The 13,932-nt window shown below is 36.0% G+C and overlaps 1 protein-coding gene across 9 annotated transcripts in view; it reads right to left on the bottom strand.

Annotated features, from left to right (window-relative positions):
- DOCK9 (dedicator of cytokinesis 9) overlaps positions 1-13,932 on the bottom strand; it is a 115,819-nt gene that overhangs the window by 80,327 nt on the left and 21,560 nt on the right. For 6 of the 9 annotated variants that reach the window (XM_088523339.1, XM_088523334.1, XM_088523337.1 and 3 more), the window contains exon 2: positions 4,379-4,495. In XM_088523339.1, coding sequence (XP_088379465.1) covers positions 4,379-4,495 — 117 coding nt within the window. Of the gene's footprint in view, positions 1-4,378; positions 4,496-11,651; positions 11,888-13,932 lie in introns of those variants that run through there. The other 3 variants (XM_088523338.1, XM_088523335.1, XM_088523336.1) reach the window with 1 other exon arrangement.

Below are 13,932 nucleotides of genomic sequence, written 5' to 3' on the forward strand. Positions count from 1 at the left end.
ACATCTATTTTCAGAGTTACAATGCATTAACTAAAAGGTGAGAGCTTTAAACAAGTGTTCTATAAAGGATTTTTGGTGCTGCTCCTTCTCTTACAGACCATGTTGACAGTGTAAATAGAAATGCCTGTTTTTTAAAATCTCTTCTTGTTAATACCCAAGATACTCACCATCTTTTGGAAAGGGCAAAGAACCAAGATACCTTCACAGATTTTGCATCTTCCTTTTTGCTGTCCTAGCATCTGACTGCTATTTGATCCGGTTCTAGATTTCCAGCCTGTTCCCCACTGAGTTTTAAAGATCAAAGGGACCAAAAGTCTTTTTCTCTACACTTGGGTGTCCCTGCCACCCTCAGCAGCATGTGTGTTCAGGGCATCCTTCCAGTATACAATTTAGTGCTCAAAGTAATTGCAAACCGTGCCTAGGTGTGATGGGGTAGATGCCCACACAAACTAAGGTATGCAGGTACCTCCCTCTAAACAAGCCAATATGATCAGGTAATAGAGTTCAGTGCTGGGGAGAGGTGTGCTGTTCTGGAAGAAGTACAGCTCCAATTTCACACAGGTTTATTTGCTTGCCAGAACTGATTAAGAATCAGGGGTAATTAGTACATACCAATATACACAGCTCTATTACTTCCAATTTCAGCATCACTTCATTGCACCGTCTCAGCTGCCTCTGCAGAGAGCAGCAGTGGAGAGTAGTGAAGACACGGTGCCCATCTTCACACTTCAGAAATGCAATCAAAGCACCATCTCATGACAGTGAAGCTAGATGGAATCACTTATTGGAATGTCAATCAGCATACTTATGCTGTAGCTATAATTCACATGTATCCTCATACCCTCATCACCATCTTAGAGGGCCATAAGATCAAGAATCTCAGCACAAGACCATAGTGACTTGGTGCACACCTGCCTCCTCTCCCCAATTGCCATATAATTCAAGGGGAGATAACGCTGCACAACAGGTATTTAACCTCCAAGGTTGCAACCAAGTCTAGATGACTCACAACTAAAAAAAAAAAAAAAAAAATCTTTGCAATGCCATACTTGATTTGCTCAGGAAAATATCTGTATTGCTTGTGCTACAAGTAAACTCAGCCTGCACTGAGAAAAACTTGATGGTAGGAATGAAGGTAACATGCAGAAGTTAGATATTTGGAAACAAAAGTGTTTGGACAGAAAGCATCTTACGGCAGGGCAATTGGTTTATGGTTTCTTTTAAGAGTTGACCTGCTACACAGATAATTACCACCTACCCATTTCATATTCATTGAGTTATGATTTCAATATGATCTATGAAGGTAGTACATTCAAATATTAGTGTTATTTGAATAGGAAGCTATATCATTATTCGGTAAGTTACTGAAATTCAGGTGACTTGGAATAATTAAGCCATTAGGAAAAGCATAGGATTAATAGGGGGGGAGAAAAAAGGGGTTTTTATCATTATAGTTAACTAAACAGTTTAGTAACTAAATTATATGGACCATACTGAAAAATAAAAAGTAGCTAGAAAGTATGAAAAACAAGGGTACTTAAGGCTTAGAGAGTCTAGTTATTCAGAATGAAAGCAAACTTGGAGACATTAATAATAAAAAGATCTCTAAATAAAGAGAGATCACCTTCTAAGATCTGATGAGAATTAAGTTAGGGAGTAACTTGATTAGTGAATTCAGTGCAGAAATCTCCTTTTATCCCTCCTCTCTTCAAGGCAATAACTTTTGAAGGCTGTATATGGTGCCAAGAAGCTGCTTACTGGACAAGATTTCCAGTTCCCAACAAAGAGTCCACATCAGTTCTCCTCAACACACAGAGCTCTGAGGTTGTACGAGTTGCAAACAGAAAGTGCCAAGGCTACTGAATGAGACACTGAGCAAGTCTGGCCCCAATATCAAAATGATAAAGTAGTTAAAAGTTGCAAAAATTAAGACAGCTCTATTTTGTTACAAATCCAACAGTTAGTTGGTACTTAGAAAACTATATTCTGCAATTTGCTCAAGTGCGAATAACAGGAAGTCAGTTACATAATTATTTTTGCAACAAAATATCTGTAAATAGTCTTACTAATTATATGAAAAATGTGCCTATTAATTTTTATTGCAGTTAAGAAAATGCACCACCTAAACAATTACATCAGTTATCCAAATTCAGCAAAAACACTGGTCTCCACTTTTCTGCCAAAATAAATTTAACATCGGCACAAATTCAATATTGTTATCAAACTGTCTCTATAAAACTGCACAACTAGATTCTGTAATCCATTAAGATTGCAGAAGGAGATTGATGTTTCAGTGATATCAAGGTGCTGAGGAATAAACATCAGAAGAGATTTTAAATACTGTTTAAAGTGGCTGAAAAACCATGCCATTAACAAAATAACCTTACTTTTAATGACTTTATAAATTATCAGGGCTTGGCTTCCTTTTTAGGCAAGTGTTTTTTAGATTGTAATCAGTTTAACCTAAGCAAGAGGAAAAACTTTGAAAGAAACTGAATGCAGTAAGAGGAAATGGCTTGAGCAGATTTTTATACAATAGTAGGAGTTTCCACCTCTAAACTGTTCAAAGTGCATATACAGATAGGTCTAAACACTCCAGCTCAGTATTTTAAATTGATCCTACAGGGGAGGAAGGCAACACTGAGCATTTGAACTGAGCTCACCAAGAGCTACCCATCCACTGCGCAGTACCATCGAGTTAGAAAACAGATATCAAAAACTACATGTGAAGCAAAATGACAAATAATAATAATAAAAAGATATTACTTAAAAGATTTAAATAATACCAGCAAGCACCTCAAGATTTAAGGCTTCAAAACTGTAAATATGTTTATGGAAAACTGCATAGGGTTACATAGTTTAGCTTGCAGAAGAATAGACAAGGAGAATATAAAATAATGAGAAAAGAGATAATGTAGAAAGAAATTGTAAATAAGTCTTCGCATTTATCTAGTTAAGGCTAAAATGAGATTCTACCAAAGATGACAGGGCAAATCTAGGAACCACGTTCAGATATTACAGTGATGACGGATAAACAAACAGGAAATCTAACTATCATCTGAAATTATGACCACCTGAAGGGAATCCTTTGATATAACATACACTTGACGGCTTTGATGCAAATCTGATTACAGAAGCCAAACCAAGGATGACCAAAGCCAAGCTAGTTTGTGAACAAAATTCCGTCATGTAGACTGGAAGACAAGAACTACGAAAAACAGACTTTTGAAACAGCAGTTAAATATTTGAGACATCCCATGGACTGCTCAGTGAAAATGCCTGAGTATATTCTTGATCAATTTATTTCTAACTCAGAGTAGGAAAGCTCTGAGCAGAAAGACACTCGTGTGAAAATCAGTGACAATGATGTATGGACTATGCAAAAACAGTGTCCAGGCAGACTCAGGCAAATATTTCAGTATACTACAGAACATGCGAAAAAATCGAAGCAAGTTACAGGATTTTTTTTTTTTTTTTGCTCTTTTGTAGAAATAGTCCACTGTAAATTTTCACTGTGAACATAACCCTAAAATATAACCTTACCTTCAAATGTCTGGCTGAAGAAAGTGCTCAACTTTTCAATGAAGCTGTTGAGAGCAAATCTGAGGTATTCAAGCTTGACACATCCCCAGAAACACTTAACTTACAGCTGTTACAGATGCCTGCACTATTTGCAAATATCAGTAGATATTCTGACTGCAGGTATGGAGGATATATGAGAGAGACTTTATTATTTATGCCATCTGTAGTCTCAAACCTATTTTGCTGGTTATGCTAACTTGCTCTAGCAAATTTTCAAAAGCAGTGCATTTACACAGAAAAATACAGTTGTTCTATAAAGCTGTATTATATGTAGTACAAGTTTCAGCTAAGTGTAGCTGTCTTAGCTTTTTAGCTAAGTATAACCTTGGAGCCCTTTTGTGCATAGGATATTTTGTCAATTTTGGCTGGTGACACACAACTGAGAAACACAAGTTTCATTTAAACAAGTTCATCCCCTTCACTGATATGGAGGGAAAAGAAGGGAAAACCAATTTTAAGAATTTTACACTTTTTTTTTTGAATAAATGTTACAATTTCCTACTTCAGAAAGACAGAAACGTATTTTAAAACAACTCTCTGATCAGATACTTCTAAAGGCAGTAAGCTTGCTGAGTCACACAGGCAGACCTCAGTCTGAAAGCATGAAGAAATTATGCTATTTCTTCTACTGCAACCTAACAGAATACATTGAACAATGTAAAGAGACTCTTAGGGCAAACATTTTTGTATTTTTTATGCTAAAAAGAGAGAGCTAATTAACAAAACAGTGGAAAGTTATTGTTTCATGATTACTACTGCTAAAAAGCTGATTAAAAAAAAAAATTAAAAAGATTACCTGAAAGTCATCATAAGGGAAAAGGAGCATCTCACGTAGAGCATCATTCAAAATTTGTGTTTTCCTTTGAACGATGACATTTTCATAGTCTATTGGCTCGATGAGCTTTGGTTTTGCCTGTAAAAAGTAAAATTGTGAAACATTACAACTGTTGACCCATTTTAAGAAGTTACTCTGTCAAAAGGTGGCAAATTCAGATTTTATCTACATTACAAACTGAATAGTAAAGATGTAGACTAAATCACACTATGTCACATAGGTAAATACAACTGGTATTTATTCACTTGAGTATGCTATTTGCTTCAAAAGGAAGAAAGAAGAGCATTAGGGGCCAGCTAATGCTGCCATTATAGCTAATCAGGCCAAAATGCGATTTGTATATATTTCCATACCTTATGTTAATAAACTTTCAAAATCCAGCAGTACTACACAGAAGAAAGATCTTGATTAGCAAATAGTAATTGCCAAATTTAAAAGTAAAATTAATCATTAGTATGGTAATAATATTCCTGAGAAACCATGAAGGTGAGTTTTTTTTTTCCCTCCAAAAGTGAATTAACTAAATTCATTCACCAGAGAATTTGGAAAACTTTAGTCACAAGAACTTACAAAAGCTCTCGGGCCACCCAACTTACCCAAGATTCTCTCATGCATACCATGGCTTAGTTTTACTGCTAATAAAAATACAGAAGCAGAGCAGAAAGCGAAAGGTGAAAAGGTCAAAAACTAAAAAGTGGAAAATATAACTACTAAGAAAAGGTGATGAATGAGGTGGACTTTTGTCAACAAAAACTGCTACTATCTACAGTCATTCTGGAAGGATTTCCTACAACTTTGTCATCTACATTACATAACAGTATGCGCAGGCCAATGCAGTTAGCAGCCACGTTTTTAAGATGATTATTGAGTTTATTACCTTTCTCAGAGGAGATAAATAGCAACCACACAGAGCTAGCTGTATAGTATATCCCAAAACATTTTAAGCGTCTAGCATTCCCAGTTCCAAAGCAGAGAGGCTACAAGTGTTGCCAGTGCAGAACCGGATTTATTTGAAATACTTTCATTTCAGTAGTAACTACAACGGAGAGAACCGCCGAAGGAGGCCAACTCCAAAGGCTCCTCTCTCCGCAGCTGGGCCCGGAGTCCTCTCACAGTAGCACCAGCAACTGAACGGTCACATTTTGGGGCAAACTAGGCAGAGCACTGTGTGTTTATGGGGTTCCTCCAGCTTTCAGTGCGATCAGCTCACTGCAAAGCTGCGCACATGCTGCACGACCACCGGTGCCAACAGATGGGAGCTAAAGGAATCCCTTTGGAAGCAGACTGGATTCAGATTACTGCTTAGAATAGGCAACCTGGTCTTAATTAAAAGCTGTTGCAAAATAATTTGTTATTCTGGCCTTACTTTTCAGAGTAACGCTCAATTGAAAAAAAAAAAAAACACCCTTTAAAATGTACTTCATGCTACATATTTTAATACATTTAAAATGCAACTTGGAAACCTTTTTACAAGGAAAGCAGAAACATATATCTTGTCAACACAATTGGAGCCTGAATTCACCATACCAGGATGTTTGCTGCCTGAAATAGCAAGCAGAATGAGCATAGTATCAGGTCTATTAGCACGTGGCAAGAGAAAGATGTCACCTCAAACCAGGAGCAAATCTTCATTTGGTTCTGCATTTTCACCCTTTCCTAAGTACTGTATATGGGTATAAGGGAGCTTCAAACCTTCACCAAAGCATCCAGTTCATTGCAAAGGCGTAGCTCTAATCTGCCTCACAAAAGAGGTCCAGCACAACCCTAAAGCTGATAAAAGAAACCTTGAAAACAAATGAGCTTTGCCCTGCACAACACTAGGTAAGCACAAGATTAAAGAAGAATCCTACCTTACTAGGAGATTTTAAAGAGCCTAAAGCTGAGGTCCTGAGTGTACAGCTCTCAGTTAAAGGGACACTCATACAGTGGCGTAACAGAAAACGTCAGCTTCACATTTATTCGGTAAAGTTCCTTCTGCTTTACAGAAATACCATTTTTACAAAAAAAAATTATTGAAGAATTTCCCTCTCTGCACTTCTCCAAAGTATAATTTATTTCTTTCTTTGTCATTTGTCAAAGCATAAGAAAAGGAAGAGGATGTTTTATCAGTTTAAACCAGATATGAAAAAAAAACAATAAACAGCACATTGACTTTGGCATTTAGCCCAACCTAAAACAATACAAAGAAGCAGATCCTCTTAAGCTCTTTTTCAGAAAAATAATTTTCCGGTCTATTATTTAATGCAATGTAAAGGAAAAGACTCTGGATAGGTATAGTATTATTGAATTTGATTTATAGACCAGCTGACACAGATAAAACCCAGCATGGTCAGGACTGCAACATCAAGTTTGAAGAAACTAAAGTCAGCCTCTCAAGCAAGGCTTCACTTTTCCTATTAATTTGCAACACATAACTTATTTATTTCCGTAATGTAAGAAAGTGCTAAGAGCACAATATTTCATGGAGTCCATCACTCGGATTAGCCTGAGACGTATTTGTAGGAAGATAAAACAGAGGAGAGTATTGCTGTAGCAATTCATTTTTGCCACTGTATTTCAGGTATGAAAGTTTATCAGAAATAAGAAGCACTTGGAAACGGCAGTCATGACATCAACATGCCAAACATTTTAACCCATCAGAACAGGGTTTATACATTTGGACAAACACTGTCAAAAGTCATCAAAATAAAATGCAAGAATTTTAAAGAAGCAGTTCAATGGTTGCCTCAATTATATGTTACAGAAAAAATAATGAGTATACTACTTCTTGTAGGCTGCAGTCAAGACAAATGTTGTCTTCCACTTGTCCTCCCACAAAACAAGGTATGGTCACTTTTTTCATAAGAATAATGGTTAACTTTGTGTTACAAAATATCACATATCTTATAAATATATATATAGCACATATTCTCCTGAAAGCTTAAGTGGACCCCATAAAAAGGGGAAGGAAGCAAGAGCAGACAACGCAGTAGGATGAAACAAACACAAAAAGAGTGGGTGAACTTCCCGCCCTTGGACAGCGAAGCTATTTAATACCCGGCCTGTGTAATGGTCATTGTACCTTATGTCACACAAACACAATAAAATTGTCCAGGTTGGGTTATTTTTTTAATTGACTTTGAAATCTATTTTTAAAAAATGTACATACCATCAAGTTTTTTCTTAAATATTACATTACTCTTTATGGGTAAGGCAATTTAGTAACTTCAGTTTTGGAAAAGTGGGAGGAAATAAACTTTTATAGAATTACGTAAAGTGCTTCCTACCACTGTGTGTATATTTAAGCAGCACTATAATTTCATTGACAAATTCAAAACCTCTTCAGTGCTCAGACTTAAAAGAATAAAATGCATTCTTTAAATCAGCCATGCTTGTGCTTATATATATATGTGTATACATACATACATACACACACACACACACACACACACACACACACATATATAAAACCAGGGCAAAAGCGATAACCAGAGTTACAAAGAGTCAAAATAGATGTGCAAAAAAGCATGCATATTTTTTCAAAAAACGACAATTGCTGTTACATTTTTCTATTCAGGCTGAAAAACTTTGTTTTATGTATTTACTTAAATATTAAGGAGGCTGTACTGGAAGAAAACGGGTGTTTCAAAATCGCAGCAACTATATTCAAAATTACAAAGCATCACGTTTTTTATTTACAATAAGGTCTTAATTGACAACTGAGGCCCACTTAGAATATTACGGATAAGACCCTCCCTAATGCATGCCTTTCCATCATGTATCTAATATGCACACAGTTCCAATTATTTAATTTCTAGCCTCTTCCATGTTTTACTTTACCTTCAGACACGGAAGTGACCACCCAGGTTTTCTTGACAGCACAAAAGCCTCCAAAAATATACTTAGATTTTGGCAAAGCTCTATCAAAGCTACTGAGATGCCTGATGTTTTACTGCTCCAAATGTATGTCTAAGCTTGAGCGGGGCAGTTGGATGAGATGATCTCCAGAGGACCCCTTCCAGCCTCAACCCTTCTGTGAATCTGCGATAAGCAGAATGAAGGCCCCAGGAGCTTCAGCCTTCCAGAGTCACATTGTCTGACACATCAATGCAGTATCAAAATGAACTTGGCAGCAAGTGTTCTTATCTGGTAACTTTTACAACTGCAAACACAACAGCAGCTCATTCCAAGGCTAATTTTGGGACAATAACTAGAAAATCTGAGTGCTTTTTCCATGGGCTCTTCTTGCTTGCTAAACTCAAAAGCCAAAGTATTATGTGGTATCATCTGAATCAGAGGAGATTATACACACTAAGATACAAATACCAAAGACACACAGAGTGCAGCTCCTTTGGGGAGCCTATCCACACTTTGACTACTGTTCTTATAGAAGTAGGGCAAAGAAGTCTTAGACCATCAGGAGACATATTTAATACTTCGCTAGAAAATTAAAACTAACCAAAGAAGAAGAGATTCTGATAGAATAGGCCTATAAAAATCTTTAAACATTTGGGATTTTTTAAAACACTCATCATAGAAGACTGACTTACTGTCCTTGGTATTAAAAATGACAGTAGAAGAATATATTTTAGTCAATTTTACTTTGTTGCCATCTCTTAAAAATTGTTCATCATTTGTGAACATATCCTCTCAAAGATCCAGCGAGTAAAGAAATTGAAGTAAATTTTAGATACACAGTTGTTTTCTCCTACCAAAAACTTGACTGATCAAGTGTTTTTTAAAGGGGCTTTCTCTCCCACCAGCATTAAAAAGTAAAAAAACAAGCAACATCTCCCTAAACTTGATTTTAAAGTTACACTTGATTTCAAACAGGAATTATTACAGGAAACTTTGGAGTTTGTATTATGCAGAAGGTTGGTGATAGCAATCTCTCTTAGTTCTAACGATAATTATGCAAACTTTATTCTCTTCAGCATCTACCTATAGGCAGGAGAGCTAATTCAACCACATAATTTGATCAAATAACATTGTTTCAATATCACAGGGATTGCTCACAGTTATATATATTCAATACCCTGAATATTCTGTCAGGCGCATTTGTGATAATTAAACAGGTATCTCAAAAAAAAATAATAAATAATAAAAATAAAAAAAAAACTTTTTGCTTCTGGGACATCCTGGCAGCTGATTCTCTCCTACCTTTACAAAGTATTCAAGGAAAAAAAAAAAAAAAAAAAGGACACCCAAAAGAACAAATTGCCATGTTTTAGGCAGTGATTACCCAGAAGGATTTGCAGCTTGAACCAGGGCCTATTATTCCAAACCATATTCTAAAAAGTAATCTCATGAAATTCTAAGGTTTCTAGTCTAGACAATAAGAAGTTCCACTATTCATAGCTGTTACACCAACTAGCAACGTTTTAGTTTTCTTTACGTAACTACATCCCGTAACAGTAAGAAAATGTGTACATTTACTATGGCAGCAAAAATCTACTGCCGTGTCACAACTCAATAGAATAAAAACAGATGTAAATATTGTTAAATGAAGCACACTGCCCTGCTTTTTGCCTTGCATCTAGCAGCAGACCCCGTGCATCCTTGCGGCAAGCAACCTAATCACCATTTCATCTAGCTTTCCTCAATAAAATAATACAAAAAGGCAGAAGCAAAAACCCTCTGTAATTATATGCCACCTTTGCTATATATACTCTTCTAAATATGTAACACATTGAGGCAAAGATAGCAACTGAAATGACAGCAAAGACATTTTTGTATGTGACCTATGCTGGACCTCACTGCTCTTTCCTAGAAACACCCACCTTCTATGATACTTTAAAATAACAGAGAAGAAATACTAATCATGTCTGAACATTAAAATCAAGCTGTATCTGGAAAATTAAAACAATACACTTCGTAAATTTTATAATTAAACACCTGTTATATATTTTTTTCTTTAAACTAACAACATACGCCTTTTGACAAACTACAATATCCTAAGTATCTTCAGAAACACTATTTAAATCTCCTCACAGAGTATTCAGGAGGGAATAAAAGCAGTTCTAAATAAAGTTAAGCATTCCAAAGGCAGGAAAGCACATACGAGATTAGGTCATGTTGTACTGATGAAAATCTGGACCAGAAATCGGAACACACCCATACAAAAAAAAAAAAAAAAAAAAAAAAAAAAACACGAACAACAACAAAAAACGAACTCCACATTTTACTAACACCCTACCAAGAAGCTAAAAAGGCAATGCAAGGGAAAATAAAACTTGTCTGACCTACGCATGTGTAAGCCTTGAGTTATATACAATCAAGAAGTGCCCTAAAGTTTCAGAAGCACTTTAGCAAACAGAGATGCCCAGTGTGTTCTACCTGGTTTCTTTAATGCATAATGTGGAGCTCAAAAAAGTGGCAATCATAATCTGAGGGTCACGGTCCCCACCAACTGCAATCACAGCTGAACAAATAAAGAGGAGACCTTCATTCTTTTAATCAGCAACTAAGCATGACATATCAGTAGGGCAAATTGAAATTTTAGCTAAAATGATCTAAGTCCTCCTTTCTACTGATATATAAGTATGCACTGAATACTGATAGCTGATTAGTTTAACAAACCTCCTCTGTTATTTGAAAAGGTTTATTGTCTCAATTGCAGCGAGTTGGTGGATTACTTACAGTTTGCTTATTATGTTCTCTTGCTGTACTGTAAAAATTTCAACAGAAGTAGTATATAGCAAAATATAAATATAAATATGTGATTATGCTCCCGACATTCAGAATTTTTTTTTACTTTCCCCTCACTGGAAATTACTTTAAAGCTTTAAACTTGGAAAAATGAAATCAATCCTTTAATTCAAGTATATCTAAAATATTTTAGAACATATAAGTAAAATCTATGATACACAGTCTTCAAAGAGTTTTAAAATATTTTAAATGAGAGATGCACTAGGCAATTAAAAACACAGGTACTAGACTGGACTTTAAATGTAGTTTTCATGAAAAGCTTTAGGAGCTCTACAATGGACAGACCAGAAACTGCAAAACAATGAATATAAAAACATAAGCCTGATTTCACATTCCAAAAGCCAAAGATATTGTAAACCAGAACCACAAAAAAAAAAAAAAAAAAAAAGAGAGACAGACACATGAAGAATCAAGACCATATCTGAAATGTATCTTCACCAGCAATAATTCTGGATTTTCTCATTAGCAGGAGATTAAGCAGTTTTTCAAAGGCAAACAGAGCTGAAATTATTAAAGGGAAGACATAGGTTGTTCAAACAATTCTTACCAGCGCTACCACAGGACTGTCCACTTCTGCTTCACAGGGACCTGCATCCTTGCACTGCTGCGGAGACTCTATAACAAGCTCTTTTTTAGGATTTCTGTTTGTTCTCGCCTGCATTCTTTTACCAAAAATGCAAAGAAAAGCAAAACTGTATGCTTTTTTAGCATCAGAGTAATCAACATGCCAGTGACCCAGGGAAAACAATAGCTTTTTCCAGGCACAAGCAGCACAAAGTACAGCTAGTCTAACTTCTCAGCTGCAGTTTGCTGAATCTGTCATGGTGGTAATGCACGACAGGCAAAGGCCAGCCCCTAAGCGCGTTGTATTCCTCCCGCAGGAGGGGAAAAAGAAAAGAGGTGGATCCACTTTAACGCCTTAAGGATATGAATCAAACACACTGCAGGAGAATCTGCATTTCTAAAATGACCCTGTAAGATAATTCCAGTCTTTTTACAGCACTATTAAAACTGAGGATTTGATATTTTCAAAACTTTTATTATAAAAAAATAGCTTATCTCCAGAAGAATAAAAGGTGAGCTTCTTTTTACTCTTATTTTTTATACTGATCTCAGTTGCTCAGGTACTATTGACAGCCAGCCACCAATTAAATACCTTCTCAAAGACAAGAACAGATTCTTGTTCTTCATATCTCACAAAACCTCAACATCTTAAAAAAAAAAAAAAAAAAAAAACTCCAAACCTTTCCTCAGTGCTACTCTTATGATAAGAGTAAGATTTTCCTTACCATTTAACTGTCTTCACACTGAAAAAAAAAAGTTTACATACTTTACAAAGATATTAACTCAAAAATAAAATAGAAAATAGCTTTGAAAGTACCATATATTTCTGCGTTATTGCTTTTATCTACTATTCAAAGCTAAAAAGCCAAAAAATTCATGAAAATACAACCGGCCAAGATAAATTTATCTCGTGATACCTTCAACTTTCAAATACTGAGCTCTTCAAATAAGCCATCAGCCCCTCTCAGTCCCTTTACTTGAGGCAGTTGGCCATTTCTCTCTCAGCCTATTACACAAATAAAAGCAACACTATTCAACAAGTGATCGCAGAAACATATGACCGGATTACTTAAGATACTGATAATAAATGGAACATAAATTTTGGTAACAGAAATAGAGTGGGTGAGAGGATGTAAAGACTACTCTCAGTGGTGCCAGTGACAGGACAAGAGGCAATGGGCACAAACCAAAATACATGAAAAGTTTGGTCTGAACATGAGGAAAAAATTCTTTACTGTGAGGGTTACTGAGCACTGGAGCAGGTTGCCCAGAACTATTTCCATCCTCGGGGATATTCAAAACTGTCTGGATAGGGTTCTGGGCAACCTGCTTCAGCTGGGGGTTGGACTAGAGGATCTCCAGAGATCCCTTCCAACCTCAAACCTTCTGCGACTCTGTTAAATACTAGACTGAGAGTAAGATATAAGCCAAGCACTACCATCTTCATCACTTACTCCCTCCTTGTTCTAGTTTTCCTTGTCCTCATTCGGAAGTGAATACTGCAAATAAGTAGCATTTCCACACAAATCACTGTTAATACTTTAAAAATGATTTTTAAAAAAAAGTAAATAGAAATAGTGAAACAGCTGTTAGGAAAGTGAACTTTTCAATCAGGAAAACCTTATTGATTCAGTCAGTCAATGATTCCCCATTTTGTTTCCTTGTTTTAACTATTTCCCACTTTGTATTAGCACACCATTCTGCTAAAATAAGATTTAGGTGTTTGTAGCATTAATAATAAATGCCAGCTTCATACAAAAGCAAGCATTTCAGTGGGTTTCATTGCTTCCAAATAAATAAAGCAGAGGTAGGCAGACCCTTCTGGTTTTTAAAACTATAGCAAGTTTGGAATGTGAGAAGATCCCTGCTAACATGCAAAGGTCAGTTTGAGCTCCTGGTTATGATTCAGCATAAATTAAGTAATATCCAACAAGCAGCAGATGGCCAAGAATGTTCCCAGTTGCCAGGAATTATGCATATGGTTTTACATGGTTATAAATGCCATACACAAAAATTATCCAGGTGGTGATAAAAAATGGTGAAAGGATTATATTGGTAAAGATCAGAACTGGAAAAGACATGCATTAGGCTCACATGATAGTAGCACTGTCTAAAGATCAAGAACTTTTATTTTTTTCACTAATGCTTGGGTAAAAATGCTAAGACTGAGCAAAAGACAAAAGCAGGCAGGTGCAGAAGTGTTTTGTGATCTAATAAGAAAGCCAACAGATCTCAAAACCCAGAAAAGCAGAAATTAGTTTGAG

The sequence above is a fragment of the Tinamus guttatus genome, unplaced genomic scaffold (genome assembly GCF_059628265.1).
Source record: "Tinamus guttatus ecotype Peru unplaced genomic scaffold, ASM5962826v1 Tinamus_guttatus_pri_ptg000180l, whole genome shotgun sequence".
In the NCBI taxonomy this organism is placed as follows: Eukaryota; Metazoa; Chordata; class Aves; order Tinamiformes; family Tinamidae; genus Tinamus; species Tinamus guttatus.